Consider the following 20,050-nt stretch of genomic DNA (forward strand, 5'->3'; position numbering starts at 1 on the left):
GGCCAGACCAGGCTGGGACCATGCAGCGACTGTCATGTGTCCTGCCTGGCTCCCTCCCCTCTGCTCTGTGCACATGTTCCTTGCTGCCTCCACTTCTGTACAAAGGTGCAGTGAGGGGCTTTTCAGGAGAAGAGAGTAAAAATTGTGTGTAGAAAAATGTCAGCCTTGGAGTGTTTGTGCATGTGGTGAGGGGAAAGGAGAAGGAATAAATAAGACTTTGTTTTGAAGTTCTTCAGTTCAGTCATAAGCTTTTGAGTTTGCTGAGCTGAACCAGACCAAGGCTCTCAGGGCCTGCTGGGTCCATGACTGGATTCCCATGCTGAAGACGCAGCACTGCCTCTTGGGCATTGCCATCAGGGCTCTGCTGTCCCTGGCTGGGGACAGGAGGCACCTCACCGCTGCTCATGGGTGGTACAGCACCCTCCAGGAACATAGTTCATGGTGATATAATACTCACACTGAAAGGTTTGGGGCCCAGTCAGCAAACTCAAATAAAACTTCCAATTTGGAAGTGCCGAAGTTGTTTTCTTGGGTTAAGACATCAAAGCAAATTGTTGTCATGCTCCCACATCTCTACTTTTGTCCTGTCTCCTCAAAGAGAGAAAGAATCTTCTTATTCCAGTTTGAAGGAAATTAAATGTTGTACAATCCAAATTTTATTTCAAGGTGGAATGTGGATTTTTTTTTTCTTTTAATTGTTTATTCAGTAGTTTCTATAAAATAAACATTGTCTCTTCTGTATGAAAAGGGATTTTATGCCAAGGCAACCCCAATCACAATTTAGGATGTCCTGTTATTGTAAACATACTAGATTGAAAGAATGAATCATGTTTTGCTAAATACTTTGTCCTACTCTGGCATGGACAGTCCTGAAGAACATATTTAGAGAGAAAAGTAATTTCCAGATAACACAAAGTTCCTCAAAGTGTCCAGAGCAGATCCTGCATATGTCTGAGAACTTGCAGGTCCATTTACAATGCTGGGAATGAAGAATCCTCTCACACCACAAAAACTGGGTGCTTATGGGAAAAAAAATTCAAGTGGTCTTTAGTTGCTCATAAGTCAGCCCAGATTTTTGTAAGCGCTCCGGTACAACCTAGGTGCCAGAAGATGTGCACGAATTTTCAGGAGGACTCAGGAGAATACCTTCTGAATTATCAAATTCAAAAATAAAAGTAAAAATCTTCTCAAAATCCGAGGTCTCTGTCTTCTAATGCTTCATATATAACTTTGCATTCCCTTGATGCAGAAGGCAAACAAATCAGAAATGGGGTTGTTTGTGATTAAGACAGATCTTTCTTCCTCTCCCACTTGTCTTGATTTTGTCTTCAGGTTGCTTGCTTTTTCAGTCAGTGGAGTTCCTTGGTCACGACTGCAGGTGGCCTTACGAACATCTACACAGTGACCAGCCCAAGGACTCACATGCTGAAGGTTTACTAGTTTTCTATCAGCTTGATTTGTCCTGGCAGACTATTTTTTCCATAGCCTAATAGCTTGGATGCCTTCTGGCTGACCTTCTCCTCTTTCTTTTAAGCACGTGTTTTGAACTTCAAACTGTGTCCTGGTCTTGTAGAGAAAAAAATATTATTTTTTACATTTTGCCAGGCTTAACAGCAACAGTCTGAGGGATTACACATACAGGGAAGGAAATTAAGGGTTAAATCTAAGGCAGTAGTTATTGGAAAAGATCAGAAGTTCTGCTTCTTCCAACAGCTAAGCAAAACCACAAGTATTACGAAGAGACCAGCTCTGAGGACTGATGCCATCTTTCCATCTTACCCACTGACAACCCTCAACACAAGCTGGGCCTCATTTTCAGCCATCATGGAAAAAAATTCTTTTTTTACTTCTCCCCCTCCGTCCCCCTTTTTATATTTGTTTGTTGGTCTGGATTTTCTTTTAGTAGATCAAAGTTTATCTAATACTTGCTATGGTGTAGGTGTCTGTGAACAATAGCAATAAACACGACGAGAAAATGAGAGGCTGTCCTTCCATGCCGCAGAGCAAGCGACTGCCTGGAAGGACACGAGGCTCCTGGTGGGTGCGCTGCTGGGATCAGGGCTGCCAGGACCGATAGGCGGTGTAGTCCCGTGTTGGCGCATAGGACGGGTAACCCTTGTTCTTCTGGTATGGCGGGTGCCGGGGAGTCATGTTCATGTAGTCACTCTGATGGTACATGTTCTTTTTGGATTTTTGCTGTGGGGAAGGGTGAAGAGAACTGTGAAAACTCTCATGTTAACTGCTGACAGGTCTGGCCCTAGGTCCTTGTTCAGGGAAGCAGGCATATTCATAAGGCAGCTTCAGGTTTAAATACATTAACAAAAGAATTAGAACACATGTTCTCATCAAATAATCTATGGAATTTGCCCAACCTGAAAGTTAGTCTACATCTTATCTGGTGAGAGATTTACAGTGTTAGTTCTTCAGGTAAAGGAATGCTACACACCAAGGATACAAACTGATACCTCTCACCATCATCTTGCCTCTCTCATCTGTGGAATGATTCAGCAGAAACAGTAGAGTCTGAGCTGTGAAGGCTGTCCTTATTTATTAGGAGGAAAAGAGAAATTAGCTTAACTTGAACAGAATAAGAGCAAGAAAAATCAGCCCAGACTGTGTGTAATGGTTTTCCTACCATTTACAGCAGTGAGACACAATGCGTATGTTGTTCTGAATCTTCCTTTAAGCAGTGAAAGAATCAGAGCTGATGTTAATCTTTTATGTCTCCATATCTGGGCCGCAAAAATCTTATTTCCACTGTTGAATTCCTGCTTATAATGCCCCTGTGCGACAAGGGAAGCATCAGCTCTTTCAGAAATAAGAGTAGCAGAAGACAGGTGAAATAATTTGCCTAAAATCACAGAGGAAATCTGTGGCTACAGCAGAATTTCAGCCTCTGACTGCTGCAGGCTGTGCACAAGGTTGGTGTTTTTTACATAGCTTAAGGCTTTATTGATCAGGGGTAAGTAAAGTGCTTCCATGCTTTTTCCTTAATACTCATCATACACTGTTTTGCAATCTCCTTTTTACTGCAATTCCCTTCCTATGTACAAAAATAGTTGCATATGCTGCAGTATATATGCATAGGATGCTGTGGAATTGGAGGAGATGCTGTGGAATTGGAGTTTGCATTAGAAAATCTGATGGCTGAATTATGTAGTATGTGCAGAGTGGGGCAGTTACTATGAAATATTTTAAGCTGTTTTATATTAATGTTATATATATGCAAAGTGTTGAATGTAAGTTACATACTGCTTAAGCCATGTAATGCAGTCAATGCATGTAAAGCATTAGATACAAAAGCTTTATCTCTGTGTGTTCATCTCCATAATACAGGATTTCTAATTCACCCAAGAGGTAGTTTTGCATGGGAGAAAGACATTTTGCTAGCATGAGTGAATGTTGGGCTGTTACAGGATCAAAGACTACTACTTTTGCAACGGAAAGCAGTTTTTCTTCAGGGAAGGCAGACTATATGAAAATAGACAAATCTTTAGCTGCTTTCAGGAACTGATCAGGCTTGCCATGTCTGTCTAGTATCACAATTAGGATACCTTTTTTTACAATATCACAAACAATTCTAGGCAGCTGTATTTATACTCAACAACACTCTAAATACATCCACAATCAGAAGACATATTATCTGAAAGAATACTGCCAGCAGTAATAACAGCAGGTAAAAACTGATGGAGCAAACAACACACATGGCAACACAGCCTTGCCACTCTTTCTGGGGGCAGACATGTTAGTAGCAAAGTGTGAAGCCATTAGGTAGCAAATGAATATAGCACAGAGAAAATGGTTCAGATTCTAAATGATGGATTTGAAGCTATAGCATCTCATCTGTGGCACAGCCACAGCAGCACAGCACTGTAACACCAGCAGCTGTTTGCTGTAATCCTCTCAGCTCTCTGAGGAGTCAGCCTCTACAACAGGGCACAAAGAAGAGCCACTTAACCTGCCTTTTCATTTTCCTACGGCAGTGCCCCCTTTGATTGTTTTCCATTAGAAATAGCCACAGATTGAGAAAGTGGTTTTTTGTGAAACACTTAGCAGATCTCAAGCTTCAGCTAGCAGTGGCTTTCTGTATATATGCAATGTTTAACCTGGCAGAGACTCTGGACCCTTTATACGGGCTACCTCATAATTGTTGTTTTGAAAATCACTATTTAACAGCAAAGATTGAGGGGAAAGCCAGAGTGCAAGGAATTGAGTTCTCTATGTTCAAGTCTTTCTCACATGGAGTAAGTAGTTTAAATTGGCCCTGGAGATCACAGTCCTAAGACTTGTCGAGGAAAATGTCCTTCTGATGCCCCAGTATCATGCCTCTCTTTTTTTACTCCAGGAGGAGAACTGGATGTGACTTGGGCCAGTCAACTCTCCAGAGAGATTAGAAAGCAAAAATTATGATCTGTAAGGCTGTCTCAGCTTTCTTACTGTTGATGTACAGACAAGGGACTACTGAGATCCAGGTGCTCCTATTCCCTTGCAGTCAAGCTGCCAGAAATAGTGGTTGCTCGAGGGAATTGCTGGATAGGCACAAGACACCAGTGCAGATGGTCGTGGGCTAACTGAAGGCTCCCTATAGATTGTTTTATTTTAGGTGAACTCCTGTCAGTATAGCCTCAAAGGGTTTTGCCAGAAATGCTTGTAGCTCTAGATTTCCCTGACAGGTTCAGTTGGCAGAGGTAGAGACAGTGTCCTGGTATTGCTGGTGTGCAGGGCACTGCCAACACTGTGGCATTACTATTTGCTTTAGGACTCTGCTGCAGAGGCCTGACTGCCCACCTGGAGAGCATCTGGTGTTTCAGCTCTTTTGGGGTACACCATGGGTGTGCATACATAGCTGGGTTGAAGAAACACTTCAGTCATCCTGTACTGAAGGGGGGATCTGTGAGCTAGTGGTAAACATGGCAAGTATAGCCTGAGAAATGAACTACTAGAGCATATAGAGCAAAGGAAAACGCTAGTTGCTTACCCAGTAGTTAATAAAAACTGCAGTTATTAGCATGCTGTAGAATGCAAGAATTCCAGTCACTGTTGCCAGAATCCACAAAGGAATTGCCGACTGAGGCTCTTGTATTTGGGGGGGTGTCTCTTTAAGGAAAGAGCAAAGAAAACTTTAAGTACATTAAATCAAAAACATTGATCTCTGCCTATTTACTCCTTGTTCCAATGTGTCATTTTTATTAATCATCATTTTAAGATCTCTTCTTCAGGAAATTCAGAGCAGGAATGTAGTTTTACCAGGCGATCCAACTTCTTTTTTCAGGAAACAATCTGCCTCCAGCCATTAAGTAAGGAGTGTGTATAGAGAGGATACTGGCCTACAGAGATTTCTAGCTTACCTTTCACGTGAATAACAGTCCCATTGCTCTTCTCATTGTAGACGTATGGGGGTGGATACATGACCTCAATTTTGCAGAAGTAGATGTCAGTTTGGTTGGCATTCATGTTCCAAAGATTGAAGATGACTTTGTCTTTATCATGATCCCCTTGGCAGTTGAATTCTTTATTTGAATTGCTGCTAATTTTGGTCGTGTTCCATGAAATAAAGCAAACTTCAACTGAACTGTCCGTTCCTTTGTGTAGCGAAGCTCGAAATTCCTTCCCTGTCCCATTGTATTTGTAGTTACAAACTAGAGTTGCAGTTTGGTTAGCTACGATGAGCAAAGGATGCTGAGCCACTAAAATCTTGTTTTCTGAAAGGGAGGGGAGAAAGTGAGAAAAACACTTGTTTATAAAATACAGTATGAGACTTCAGAACCACACATCCTCCCCTGCAACTCTTCTCCATATCTCCTCTCCCCTGCTGACACTCCCTACTAGGGAGTACAAAACCACCCATCTGCAGAAGCAGTTTCTCACAGGAGCTATTGTTGCAGCAATCCACCTGTAGGTAAATAATTACATAGTCACTAGGGGAGACTATGAGATCAAGAGTGTTTTTCTTCAGAGTCAGAACACTAGCAGAGACAGTGGCCCATGATTAAGATTTAACATCAGAACTCAGAAGCCTAGGCTGCAACTGTGTGCATGTGTGTATATAGAAGGCCATCTAAGTTTATCCTTCATTTAGCAAGCAATTTCCCAGGGAACATTATGGAGTGAAAATACTATGAATTGACACTGCGTTCAGATAAGAGAATATTATTTATACATTTGCTTTTTAATTCAAGGACTCCTGAAGTCTTTGCAGGTGGATTTGCTGAACCAATTCAAGGGTTTGGACCTTGGGCAATGAACACTAAAAGCATGAACTGCTATCATTTTAATGTAAAATAAGTAATTTCTCTAGCTAGCAGCTGTAGTAGATTCTTAATCTCTCAAAGGACTCAGGAGCTGACTAATTTGACACTGCACTGGCACTTAGCACTTGAATGGCCTGTAAAAAAGCATGTCACATGAATGTATAATTGAATTTGAATTGACCAGACTGATACACAAACAGGAAATGTTTTCTGACATGTAGACCTCTGTGCTATCATCTGCCAAACAATGAAACACTGCAAGGACTATGCAGAAAGACAATTTCTTCAAAGAAAAGTCATCCTGTACAAATGAGGCCCTTCTTTTCAAATGATGACCCCTAAGTAAGAGGAAGGGAGTTTTGGCTTTTAAGCTAGAGTCTTGCCAAGGCTTTTGTATGACCACTTAAGCCTTTATGCAAGCTCAGCTAATAGGAGGTCTGGATAGTCTTTTATAGATCCCTGAGAATCACTGTGGCTGATAGAATGACAATTGTACCTCTTGTCCTCAAAATGTTGTGCAAACCTAGATTCTTTCTACTTAATCTGTGTGATGAGACTTCAAAAAAGCTAGTAAGAGAAATGAAGTGGTAAGGAGGCCAGACCCAGAATGCCCAGAAAACGTGTTTAAAACTGTGTTTAACAATATTTAGGACCAAATGATGCTTAGTGTATTCATGCCTGCACAAGAAGATGAAGTACCCTGGCTTGTTGAGTAGGATACTCCTTTGGGATGAATGTGGTCCAGGGAGTAAAGCAAACACAAAGAGATGAATGAGATGTCCAGGACCACTAGTAGGGTGCAGACAGTAAAAACAACCTTTGGCTAGCAGGTTCTCCAGTTACCAGCAGAACCCATGAAACTGCTGAAGTTGTTAATTTTCTCATTGAAAGTCTCATTTACCAGCCCTTGTTTCAAATGAGACGAGGAGATGTGAGGCAGGGAATGCTCTAATTGCCTCATCTTTAAAAAAAGAAAGATTGTAGCCTATCCTCCTTGTGTCTCTTTGCCCAACATTGTTGGGGGGGAGGGTTGAGGAGAGCTCATAAGGGCTCTGGAATCCCATGTTTGCAGGGAACCCAAACACTGTGAAACTTTGGATGAAGGATAGCATTTCCAGGCTTTCCAGCAGAAAGAGACATGGCTCTTCGATTCCTAGGACAGAGTGGCAAAGTAAGAACAGAGAAGGCAAGTCTTTACCTAAGGTGGTGCCTGTGGTGAGTTTTCATCGAAATGAAGACATTTCAGCAAAACAATTCAGTTTCATTGAATCAGCATTTTCCGACAAAAGCTCTCACATAGGCTTATAAGGCATTCTAGTAAGTGGTGAGGTTCGGATTCCACCCCTTTAGACAAGGTATTTGATCACATTTTTGTTGGCTGGAAAATTGATTTTTGGCCTATGCGGCAATTTGCAAGTCTGCAGTAGAATTCTTCCACCTTTAGCACAGCAGAATACTACACAACTCACTTGAGACAGTTATTCTACTTTGCAAAGGGACTGAATGCACCTTCAGGGGAGATCGTTTCTGTCTCAGAGTTGACAACTGAAATAGGGTTCCAGAACAGACAGAAGTATTACACTTCAGAAAAGTGCTTGCCTGTTTCCATTGCAAGTACTTACAGAAAACCAATGGATATTTATTGCTCAGCCTGATCATATTTTCACTGTGGCCAAAGGAAAGTCAAAGAACACTGAAAATCTCATCACTGAGGGACAACTTTCAGATGTTATTTAGACTCTTCTGCAGACCCCAATGACTTACTCCATCTCTTTCACTGTCATCAGCCAACCTGAATTCCTGACGTTTAGGCCTGAGCTTCATGCCTTGAGCTCCACTATTTAACTACAGCTCTGGACTATTTATGTCCCTGCCATGATACTGTGATAATTGGCAACCAGTCCGTTTTGATATACCCACCAAAAATGATAAATTCCTTCAACTTATTTTCACCTCTTGGATTTATAGCCCAAACTGTTTGCCTTGTCTTGCAGGCTGGGCTTGATAACCCAGCTCCATGCTGCTGATGCTGGGATGCAGACAGCTGAGCAGTGGGAAAAAGCCCATTTGTGGATCATTAAATGAAGACAGCTCCTACATGATTGAAGCTAAGCACCCAAATCTATTTTTACAAAGTGGCTTTACTAGATAAACCTAAATTAAAGAAGATATTTTTGTTTTCATTTATAGGCACTAATTAGCACCACATGAATTGGTTGGGCTGCAATGCCAACAGGGGCAAGGCAAGCTTACTCCACCGGTGTGTTAGACAAGCCCTGCTGTCCTCCTCCTCCTCTGGACTTGGAGGTTTTTTTGAATTGAATAAAGTCAGTCATGCTAAAATGTGTATTAGTTTCATGGGGAAGACAGAGTAACGCCAAACATCCCTCACTTCACTTGTGATCTGAATAGGATTTGACTACATTCTTAGTAGGATGTAGACCATTCTAAGCAAACATGGGCTGAGGCTGCTTTTGCCTTCACAGAGCCAGTTTTTCCTCATAAGTGTCACTTTGGGTTTGTTAAATGGTGAAACTCTGAAACATTTTGTAGGTGTTTCCATTCCCCTAAATAGGGTTATGATTGCCACTTCAGAGCTGTGTTCAGTCATGTGGTGTAGTAATAAATACCTATATCTTGGCCTTACCCAGCCAGGAAGATAGTAGTTATGAAAAATAATTTTTTACAGTTTCAAAAAGCAGTGATGTTTAAAAATGTAAAATCATTTCAGTCAGTGTGGACAAGCTGCAAACCTTCTCTTAGGATCTTGGGATTTATATGCAATAGTGTGTAAGATCGCTAAATGTTTGTTAAGCTTTTTTGTAGCTTGTTTTTAGTGCTGGGCATTTCTTATAATCACATGTGAGGGGGTTTTGCATCATGAAACAAAGTGCCATCCATCAATAATATCTGTAAAATACTGACTTTCTGATCATCGAACCCTGATGCAAGCAAAACTTCATTGAAGTTTTTTATTTTTTTTCTATTCACCAAGAAAGTGAAATAGAGTTGACAAAGTATGGAAAATAACTATTTTGAGGTGGGTTGTTTTTTTATTTTCTCCAGAACTCTTCTTGAATCATCATCAGCTATTGGAAAAAAATATTCTGCTAAAATATTTAGTATTCTTTGTCTTTTTTTTATGCCAGTAGCTTCAGGGAGCTATTTTCCAGAGCAAGGTATCTAAGATAATTTGGGATTTCTGTAAGCACAGGAAAGAAATGGCCCACCTAATTCCCTGGGGGGATAGGGAAAAACCTGAAAGGAATTTGTTTAAGCCACAGGCAGAAAGGCACACAGGTATGTTATAAACAAAGCTATTTCATTTTTGTTGCTGGTGGTCTGTTCAATTACGTTTACTCTTCTTTCCTAGGTACAAGGGTCCTTCTCTTTTACTTTGGTTTGAGGCCACCCAGCTGTGTGTTTAACGTGCAGCTGGGAGGATCCTCTCTTTCTGGCCCTTACAGACCTGTTTTCTGCTAAACTTTCTTGTTTTGCTGTGAGTACTGCAGGCAGCGGAGTACTCCAGAAAGCCCAGGTGACACTCTTGCTTTAATCAAATCCAGTCTGAGCACAGGGTTTTTTCTTGGCAGTTTGTGATTTATTTTTTTAAAACAAGAATTAGTTGATGTCTTCCTAATCTCAGCTAACCTTGCCTCATCCATCTTCTGCATTCTGGTAACCCTGGTGGGTTAGAGGTTGATTTTAACCCCCAGAGACCATAAGCCAGAAGGTTATGTCGATAGTAAAAAGATGAGGTCAGTCGTGATACACTGCACTGGGAACCTGCTTATATTACTTACTTCACAAAATACCAGACACTTGATCTAGCTGCCTCTCTGACAGACCACAGCAGGGCAATTATTTAGCCAACAAAAAGGGGAGGAGGCCAAACTTTGTAAATGTTAGTGTTTCTTCAAAAGGGAAATGACTAAACTAGTATTTTAAGTCCCTTTCTATGATTTAAACTCAACCAGTTACTGATTAAACTGCAGCAGTTAGTGATACAGTCTAACAACAGGACAAATTCTGTTGATTTTCCCAAACCAAAATACCTGAGGCTTATAGTGCACTTCATGGCTTGAGGAAGTCCTGCAGGGTTTTGACCTGCCTTAGTGTTTTCCATGTACTAAGGATCAATCACCTTGAAAATGAAGAGTGAAAAAAATAGATGGGGAAAGGATGAGAGCCCTGAGAAGCTAATGACCTCATGTGCTTCTCTTTAAGCAGTTGAACAATCTTGGTGAGTCTGTTGGAGAAATCCAAATTCTTCATGCAAAGCAAGTGTACATATGTCTGTAAAGCCATGGCATAATGCCTGTGTCTGAGAACCACACACTGTAATTAATTCTGCTGCAATTCAAAAGCACTGCTTTAAAGCTGTTCACACCTCACTGAAATGTGTTTAGAACTGTTAACCTACTGCTGATATTATCCCCTCCTGGAATTAGTGTCTTCTTTGACAATCCAGGAGCCTGGTGTGGAAACAATTATGATATTGCGAACAGAGAATTATAAACATGGGAAAGGACAAGGAAGAAAAAAACCTACGATTTCTGAAAGAAATGGTGAACACAGTGTCATGCAAACTACAATGCCTTCGCTGAGGAAAAGAACTATGTAAAAAATAATGTAGAAATAAGAAAAAAAAATATTCAATTGCATCTCTCATACTAGAAAAAGCGACATTTTTAAGATGTTCTCTATGTTAAAAATTTTGTACCGGAAAACAGATTTTTATTCCTATCTGTAACTTCCCTGTAAAATACAAAACACTGATACTTGGAGAAGATGCAGTAACAACAGTTCACAGCCAGCCGTCTGAAAAATTGTCTGTCTCAAGATTACCCTAGCAAAAGCCATCATCCCTTGCCTTGCTTTGCATTTTAATGTACCCGTTGGAAAGACATATTAGCTCTGAACATATGAACACTGCATCAGCAAGACAACACCAAGATAAATACCCTCAGCCACAAAAACTGAAGAGTCAGGAAGATTCACTAAGACTCAAGATTTCAAAATCACAAAAAGATTTTTTTTCCTGAAGATCTTCAGAAAGAAACTAGGTGTCTAGTAAGTATCAGTAAACCACCAAACAATGCAAAAATCAGAAACTTGGCAAGTCCCATCTTCCCATCTTTGAGCTCAGTAAGCAACTCTGCTTTTGAGCATTTATTTGCTAGTCCTGTGAGGATGTCAGTGCACTCAGCTCCGGAACCCATCACACCAAGCCAGGCCATGGGGGAACCTGAAGCTTTACAAGTAGACTTGGCGATGTGGAGAGTCTGCCCCAAGAGAGGTGTTGGCACCAGGTCTGCTCAGACCTGCTGCCCCCAAGAAAAGGCACTTGTGAGCAGAACTTGTAAAGCCCGGGGGTAGGTGGAATAAACACCCCTCTGCCTATGCATGCAATTTCCAAATGGATCTAGAGAGAAGTCAAATTAAAGGAAAACTCTTGGGTCTCATCTTGGAGGGATACTTGTGGCAGGAGAAAAACTGGCCTCTTGGTTATATCAAGTTGATCCATGTGCAGACTTAGCAGCATGCTGTCTCTCCCCTTTCATCCAAACAAGAACAATTTGTGCAAAATTAATTCAGAGCTATACCAGACCTTCTACCCCTTGATGATCAAAGTGAGGAAAAATAGGGGAAAGGATTGAAATGTGGGGGGTTTTTGTTACCTGTTACATCAGCAGTGGGGATGAAGCAGAGCACCACGAGGATCCCCAGGAGCATGGTGCTAATGGTGGGCCTGCTGCCTTGTCCCCTCCCCCTGCAGGCACTGCCACGTCTCCCAGGGCCCCACAGCACCTGCCTTCCTTCCCTGTGGGGCCAGGCTGCACTCTCGGGTGCTCACACAACTTCTCTCCTCCTCCTTCTGCAGCACATGATACACTGCCTGGTGAAACCACTGTAATGGCAATGCTTGAACAGGAAGTTAAATTGTTTGATGATTTTAGTCTTAGGAAGCTGCCTCTGCAAAGCTCAGTAGTACTTAAAAGGTGCTGGAAGTGTGCATTTCAAGATAGGGACTGTAAGCCCTGTATTGCACTGTGTGGTTACATTTGGGGCTCTGCAAGGCTGCTCCTGTCAGGGAGGAATGGACCTCCCTAGGGACACAGTGCTCTTTATTTACCAGGAGTACATACACATGTACACTGGTTCCATCGTCATGGGAGAAGCAAATACCAGTTTCCAAGTTCCTGATGGCCAGGCCTGGCCCATCAGGAAGTTGTGTGCTCAGGAACCTTCACCTTTCCTCAATCCTAGGAGCAAAAATCTTCCTCTCTTGGCCTACCATCTTGCTTCTGCCTGTTTTCCCAGGCCCTGGGAACACTGACATATTTTGGTAGTAGTTTGTTCATACTCATTTTTCTGCATCTGCTTGTTGCCTGAATGCAGAGCCAATAGTGCAGGAAACAGTGATCTGGTATACCTTCACATTTTGAAAATTATCACAATTTATGAATGCGTGCAACTGTAATCCAATTAACATCTAAGTAAAGGCAGCATGCAGCAAGCACATTGCTCAGTCAGTGCTTTCATGGAGGCCTTCTTCTGTAAAGTTTTTTCTTCAACTCATCAGGTAGATGCTCTCTCTTCCTTTGCTTTGCAAGCTCAATGTCATCTCTTCCCTTGCAAAAGCAGGTTGTGAGAGCCCGGTGATGGCATTTATAACGTGAGAAGCTCTGGTTATTAACTATTTATTTTCATCCACCAAAGTAGAAATATTTAACTGTATCAATGCCCATCACTATCTTGGATTTGAGAGAAAAGGGAAGGTAAAACAGGAAGACTTTCAAGAAAATTGAGTGGTTATAGAAAGGGATGAAAGAGCATGTACTATTCTTTCATATCCCTTAGTATCTGAAACCTTTAGGCCATGTTTTATCAGAAATTACAAATGCAATTTATGAGTTGCCTTAGCTGGTATATCCATTTGCAGTCTAGGAATTTAAACATTATTCTTTTGCTTTGTAATTGGTGTAATTTGCCTGCAATACTGAAAGTTTTGGAATTTCCTTAAACTAATTAAAAAGTAAAAAAGATAAAAAAATCAGATTCTCTCTTTCTTAGCCTACTTTTGTGGTATCTAGGTAAATGTCCTGACACATTTTTTTGACTCATATGAGTATACCTGCAGTTACCAATGAAATAGTCTCAACTTAACTTGTAGTGAGAATCCCTCAAAAATGTTACAAAATTCAGTACCTTTTTGCTGAGTTGCTGTTACAGAGATGAAAACCACTGCTGGCTCTGGTAATATCTTCTGGCTCTGGTAACTCAACATATACAATCTGCATCTTGGCTGTCAGATCATTTCTGTATTTGGGATATGGACTGGAAATGCACGAGGAGTACATTTTACCCTCATCCCAGAATTAGTAGAATATATTGCAGAGAGAGATACTGCCATGAATTTCACTGGCATACATTGGCGAAAGGGCACCATTCAGGTGGAAACCAGATTATGGAAACAGCTGTGCAGGAGGAGATCCTGCTCTAAGAATCCACTAACAAAAACCTGAGAGAACAGTGTGCACTCTCTGGGTGAGGTCCCATTTATTCCTTTCCATCTCTTATTGCTCCTCATGTGCCTCTCCCATTGTGAGGACAGACCAAGGTACTGATTGCAAACAGGGACTGGAGTGGTGGAATGGAGGAGAGGGAAGAGGGCCCACTGGGCAATTCTCCACTGTGGCTCTAGAGACCAAGCTGTGATGTATCATTTCTTTCTGGGTTGATGAATAGGGGTACCAGTATTGCCCTTTTCAGAGCTTCTTTTTTTCAGCTGTGATTTTAGTTTTGCCTAATTGTTTCTTCTTTGATCTCTGGAGTAAGGAAGGGTGCTTTCTTCCTCCCAAATAATTTTTGGCTCATCTGCACTTCCTGGTTTTCTAGGATTTTAAAATCTTTTTGTTCCTGAGGGTATGGCTCCTTTCCTTCTCAAAATTGCATCTCTTCCTCTAATTTAAATAATTCATTTCCAATCACTTAGATACTTGGCTGTGCCATTTCGCATGTGTGATCTTTTTCTTTTGCCAAAGCTATCATGAGGGCAGGGGAAGAAGATATTTTAGCTTTCAGCAAGCCATCTTGTACTTAGGACAAACCACATAAAAATTTATCTAGGAAAAAAAATGTGTGAAAATGTCTCTCAGTATGCCCTCACTCTTAAATTTGCATTATTCTCCCACTTCTCTAAGTATCTCTCTTTCTATATCCTGAGCATTATCCAAGGGTGTTCTGCAGTAACATTAATTCAGGCAGTATTGACTTCTATTCTTACCCCATTTTCCATTCGTATTTCAGCTGTTGAGTCTGTCTGTACACTGGCAGACAGGATCTGCTTGCTGTCGCAGTGATGGAAATCCCGACTAACACTGTAATTTCAGTGGAACTAGAGCTGTGAGAGCACTGAAAGAGCTAAAAATGCCATTTGGCCATGTTTGGGAAAAAGAATGTTTCCATCCCATCACAAAATGGCTGAAATTGCAGTCCAAGAGAAGTAAATTAAAGGTTTGTAAATAGGTTTGAAGGGTACACAAGAATCTAGAGTATGGGTTTGGGCTTTTTACTCTTCACAGTATGTAAATAAAACAACAGTCTAGGTATTTGATCATAGCTTTTCATGCCTACTGTTAGAAACCCAAGCACTGACAGGAGCTATGACCTGAGTTTTAGAGAAATAGTTTCTGAAGGATTTTCTGGATATCTTTAAGAATACCAAAAACTCCCAAGCAGGCTGCCAGTTTGCCTTTACATAAAAGAATGAGGGAGTAATGTCCCACATATCCTCAGCCAAGTGTTCAGCTGTTAAAGTCAAAAAAGACATTCCAGATTTATTATGATTTAAAAAGTGGATAGTTTAGAAGGTAATTTTTTAAAAAATGAAGCCTCCCTTCAGTCACTGGAAGTTGTATAGTGCCATAATTGTTCCCAGCACATACTCCTGTTCTCAAGCAAATAAAACTGTATATGCATACTAGAAGAATAATTGCATCAATATACTATCTTTCACTTATTTCTGAAGACTCCAATCTGATGGAAGACAGTAAGTCACTAAATTCTCTTTTAACTACTACAGACAATTAACTTTTATGTCCGTGTACTGTCCTGCAACTACATAGTAAGATTAAATTTAACAGTTGTCTGAGAGAATCTTCCTATGCTTCCCTACCATAAAGAACCATGATGCAGACCTTGAGTGAGTAGTCTATGTAGGCATTATTTTGCTTGTTCTGCATGCTTGTATGTTGTCAGCTGCTGAAGTAAATGCTTTCTTTCTTATGACTGCAATTCTTAAAACATCTTGATTCTTCCATTGCTGCTCCAAGTAATGATGTGTTTTGAACAGTGCTATGCATCCTTGGTGCAGATGGAAGATTGATTCTTTCACATTTTGCTTACAAGCAAAGTGTGCTTTAACTAGCTGCTGTAGAGGTGCAGAAGTGGAGTGACAGAAAGAGTGTAACAAACTGACATGCTATTTTTAACTAGGAAGACAATCAATTATGTATATTATTCACCTCCTACTATATCCAGTAAGCTGGCCCAAGGAGTTATGTTGTATTTGTCACCTGAAGCTCTTCATAAAGTGACATGTTGTTATCTTCACTTTGCAGATGGAGAATGGAATCACAGCAAGGTGAAGAGACAGTCCCAAGGACTTGCCTTAGGTTAGTGGCAGAGCTAGGAACCTCTACGAGTAGCCCTGGTAAGCTCTGTACCTTGCAAGATCTGACCAGTTTTCTGATGGCCTCCATTCCATGTTGTCATTTCCCATGCACACTGATGAATTTTCACCACATTCTGAGTGTTTTTATATCCTTCTTTCTTTGAGTCCAGGTGCCTTCATATCACAAGTACAACCATTACCCTTAGAAGGAAATATCAATATACTCCTTCAGAGGGAATTTTAAGTTGTTTTTCTGTAAATTAAAATGTTACAACTGGTGTCTGGTACATAGGAACCTTCCAGGGCCAGAACTAAATATGACATGTCATGGTGGAAAAGGAACTTTCTCTTTTGGAAAGATGTGAAATTTTTGTTTCCAGCCCTCAAGATAACTGTCCTAATGTGTCACTAACATAGGACTAAGTGCTACCATCAAACACATACAAACCTGAAAGAGAGCTTGAGAGAAGCCTTCCCTTTGGGGAAAGAAATCTTTCCTTGACAGACTGATTATTTTTAATGCTAGTAGATGAAGCTCTTCATTTGTGTTTGCTGGAAAGGGGCAGGAGTTCACACATGTACATTCCTGGCTTCCAGTTTCAAAGTTGTAACCTTTTCTTCTGGCTGTACCTATTCCTGGTTTGAACTGTTAGAACAAGTCTTAAAGGAGGTAGATTAATGAGCTGGGGGAGAATGGCTCAAAACTGCATGATTAACTCCATCTGTCACTTGCCTGTAACCTGACATACGGCTGTTGCTTCATTAGAGGCCAGTGTTTAGGTAGGAGTACCTGGAATAAGGCCCACAGGTGAGTACATATATATGCTAAGTGTTCTGTGATAAAAGCATTTTGAAATTAGGTCTAGAGGGAGAAGAATTTCTGTTGGCTGCAGTGCCTGGTGCTTTTTCCTCTTGGGTAGAGAAGGTGAAGAATGCTATATATTATCATGGAAGATAGGGCAACAAAGCAGTGTTATCCTCTTATGGCATGTCTCATTTTTTCAAACTGAGATAGTTTATCTCCTTCTCCTTTGTCCTGCTGAAGACAAAAGATATGAAGAAGCACTGCTGATATATTACAAGAAATTTTAAATAAGAGGAAGCATCTTCCAAAGAACTTAAGGCCTAGAAATCTTGAGCAGACAAATTCAAAATTCATCCTTGTGCAAAAAGACAGCTTCCAGACCTGGCTGTCTACAGCTTGTCCAGAGAAGTTACATAGATCTCTAAATACCAGTAGAAAGATTTCTGTCTGCTAGGACTATGTTTTCATATCTGAGGGCAAGATGGAGTGTCATGGGAGGTCCTGCAAGGTCTGAAGGTTTGGAGAGGGCTGCCAAGGGAGGAAGGCTTTCTGGGGCTGTGCTAAATGGCAGTCCCATGGAACAGGAGTCCAAGCCTGGGAATTACACATCCAATATGATCTGACTGGACTTGGCTTCTCCGCCATCTGTGCCAGCATTTCCTTTTGGAGGGAAATAATTGACCAAAATTTTTGCTGCCAAAAGCAGCACATGAATAGTATGGATAATCAGGAATCCAGAGCCCTGGCGCGAAGTAAGGATGAAATCAAACTGGTGGTGTAGACACTTGAGTCACTAGGCAAATGTTACCCATAGTGAGGGAATGCTGTAGCTGAGGCTTCCAAGGAATTTCCTGCATTGCCTTTATTTGTAAAGAACAGTCTATATATCCTGTACTTATGGGTAAAGCCTTAGGTAGAGAAAACCTTTCCACCTCCTCTGGGTTCATCAGAACCAGCACAGTCCAGGCTCAGCTCGGTATATTAGGTTTTAAGACTGTCATGTTCAAGCTCATTTTAAAAGCTTTAACTCTTTCACTTGCTCGTTGTTGTGTTACTTTATGTCTTGCCCTGCATTTCACAATGATGGTAGTAGTGCTATCAGCACAGTACATGGATGGTGAAGCGCTGCACTTTTACAGTTCTTCCCATTTGCACAAACTTGGAAGGAAGCATTACTCATGTTTATGAACAACTGAAACTAGAATAGAGCACTCCACACAATAAGAGCCCCTTTGAGGAAGTGTCAAAGGGCTGCCCAGCAACCTCGCTCATCCAATGGAATATATTTTTTGATATTACTTCATTCTGAGTAGTCCTCACAGGAAATAATTATTTTGGTAGACACTAGCACACTAACTTGTAGGATAAGTATTTCCAAATTACTCCTTTCCCTGAAGACAGTGGCTTCTTTACGCCTAGGCAAACCTAGCTGATGTCCAAATTCAACAACTTTCTGCCTGAGAAGTGCCCTATTCTTAGACTGTGGTGCTGCCAACACCAACCCACAGAGTTGTTTTCTGCCAAAATACTATGAGAAACAGACTTTTCATTGTATTTCTGCTACTTCAAAAAAATACTGAGTCATAGCACACTGGAAATGTTTGTGCAGGGCTGCATAGGAAAACATCATAAATACATTAGAAAGAGTTTTAAATATTTCCACATAGGAACTAAGTACCAATATTCCTGATTCTTAACCGTGAAAAGTGCTGAAAGCAGAGAGAAGTCCTTTTCAAATCACAATAGGAAGCACCTGCTTACTGATTTGGATATGCATGTGAATTCTTGTAAGTGCTTATTAATTTTATAATGGATTTTTTCTTGGAAAATAAATCCTGCATTTTTTGAGCATGCCAGCATTCCCTTAGACTATTCCTTTAAACAGGAAATTGAAAACAATCGCTCTGCTGTTTACAAAGGCCTTGCTGGGTTCAGAGGGTAAGAATCCTTGCTGGTTTAAAGAGGAGGAGAAAAAAAATTATATGATGGTTTATTAGAAGTCACATCCACACAAGAAGCAGAGAAAATTTCCATCTGTTATTTCAGAGATGTCCAGTCTGTCTACTGGTGCAAGCCATGGGGTCCAGCAGGGAGCCACCCAAATGTTTAGGTGTCTCCCCTAATGTATCTTGAGCCCAAGAAGTATTGGTCCCTCGGACATGCCAGTGGCTCACCCCTCAGCGCACGAGCAGCTGGCGCACACACAGCCTCATAATGCGAAGGGCCACGACAGTGTCCTTGGCGTGGCCACCCCCCAGGGGCTCCCAGCAGACAGCTCTACTTGCCCTTGCAAGCCAAACCTTACATCAGAGATCATCCCAAAATGTCTGACAACCAAGCACCATGTGCCGTAACTACCTAGGAAATCTGAGCCCATAGGCAGCTATTAGGATTGGAAAGCTTCCGCTTCACATTGCTGCTGCCTCGTAACCATAAGTATTCCTTTCTAATAAAACCAGAATAATCTCATCTCTTCCTATACACAAAGTTTGACCCTGAAGGGGGCCAGCTACATATTGCTAATTGCAGCTGTTGGATAATCTTTCAGATGATATTAAAATACAATCAAATTTTAATATGTCACTAAGCTTTGGAGGTTATTAAAAGCAATGTAAAACCTCTGGTTTTGCTGATTTCAGGACAGTCTGAGAGTTTATAAAAATTGAAGTACATTTTTGTAGCCAGCTCTATTAAGGTTTTATGATAAAATTAGAGTTCATTATTAAATTTCTGAGCTTTTAGTTTTATGCCTCTGAAACCTGACGTTTTCTGCTGTCATTTTTCTATGGCTTTAGAAGATTATTGTTGATGACTCTATTAACCCTAATTCTACATTCTACTTGCACATGCTTTTTTTTAAAGAAATATTCTCACAAGACTCCAAAATGTCTATCTGGTTCATAAAAAGGCAATAATTAATTCAGTCCTCCTTTCGTAATTGGAAGTAATTTTGTAAATGTTTTTTACAAAACAAATTATTATATATAAAATTTTGCCTGTTCAGCCAAATTTCCCTTAGTTAGTATTACTTAAATTTCCATGATCATTTGCATGTGGGTTTTGTATTATATGTAGTATCATTGGAGGTTTTCACAGAGCAGCACTGCAGGATAATAGACAAATTAGTAAGTAGCAGAGGTTTTGGAAATAGAAGAAAGTGATTCATGACTAGTCTCATGATCCCATCTCACTCCTGCTTTCCAGGGGTCATGTTTACCAACTTATTTGAGAGCCCTAAACATTTTGTAAACAATTTTTTATACAGATTAGTATTAATAACTATTATCTGTTCAGTAACTGATATGCTTCCATCAT

General features: G+C 40.7%; 1 protein-coding gene across 1 annotated transcript; it reads right to left on the bottom strand.

Moving 5' to 3' along the window:
• Window positions 1-638: 638 nt before the first annotated feature.
• On the bottom strand, window positions 639-12,129 carry CD28 (CD28 molecule). The gene is made up of 4 exons (XM_032115191.1): window positions 11,933-12,129; window positions 5,349-5,702; window positions 4,979-5,097; window positions 639-2,196 (listed from the first exon to the last, which is right to left on the bottom strand). Exons 1-4 carry the CDS (start codon window positions 11,985-11,987, stop codon window positions 2,056-2,058), a joined length of 669 nt encoding a protein of 222 aa, XP_031971082.1. The 5' UTR covers window positions 11,988-12,129; the 3' UTR covers window positions 639-2,055.
• Between the last annotated feature and the right edge of the window lie 7,921 nt (window positions 12,130-20,050).

The sequence above is a fragment of the Corvus moneduloides genome, chromosome 7, assembly GCF_009650955.1.
Source record: "Corvus moneduloides isolate bCorMon1 chromosome 7, bCorMon1.pri, whole genome shotgun sequence".
NCBI lineage: Eukaryota > Metazoa > Chordata > Aves > Passeriformes > Corvidae > Corvus > Corvus moneduloides.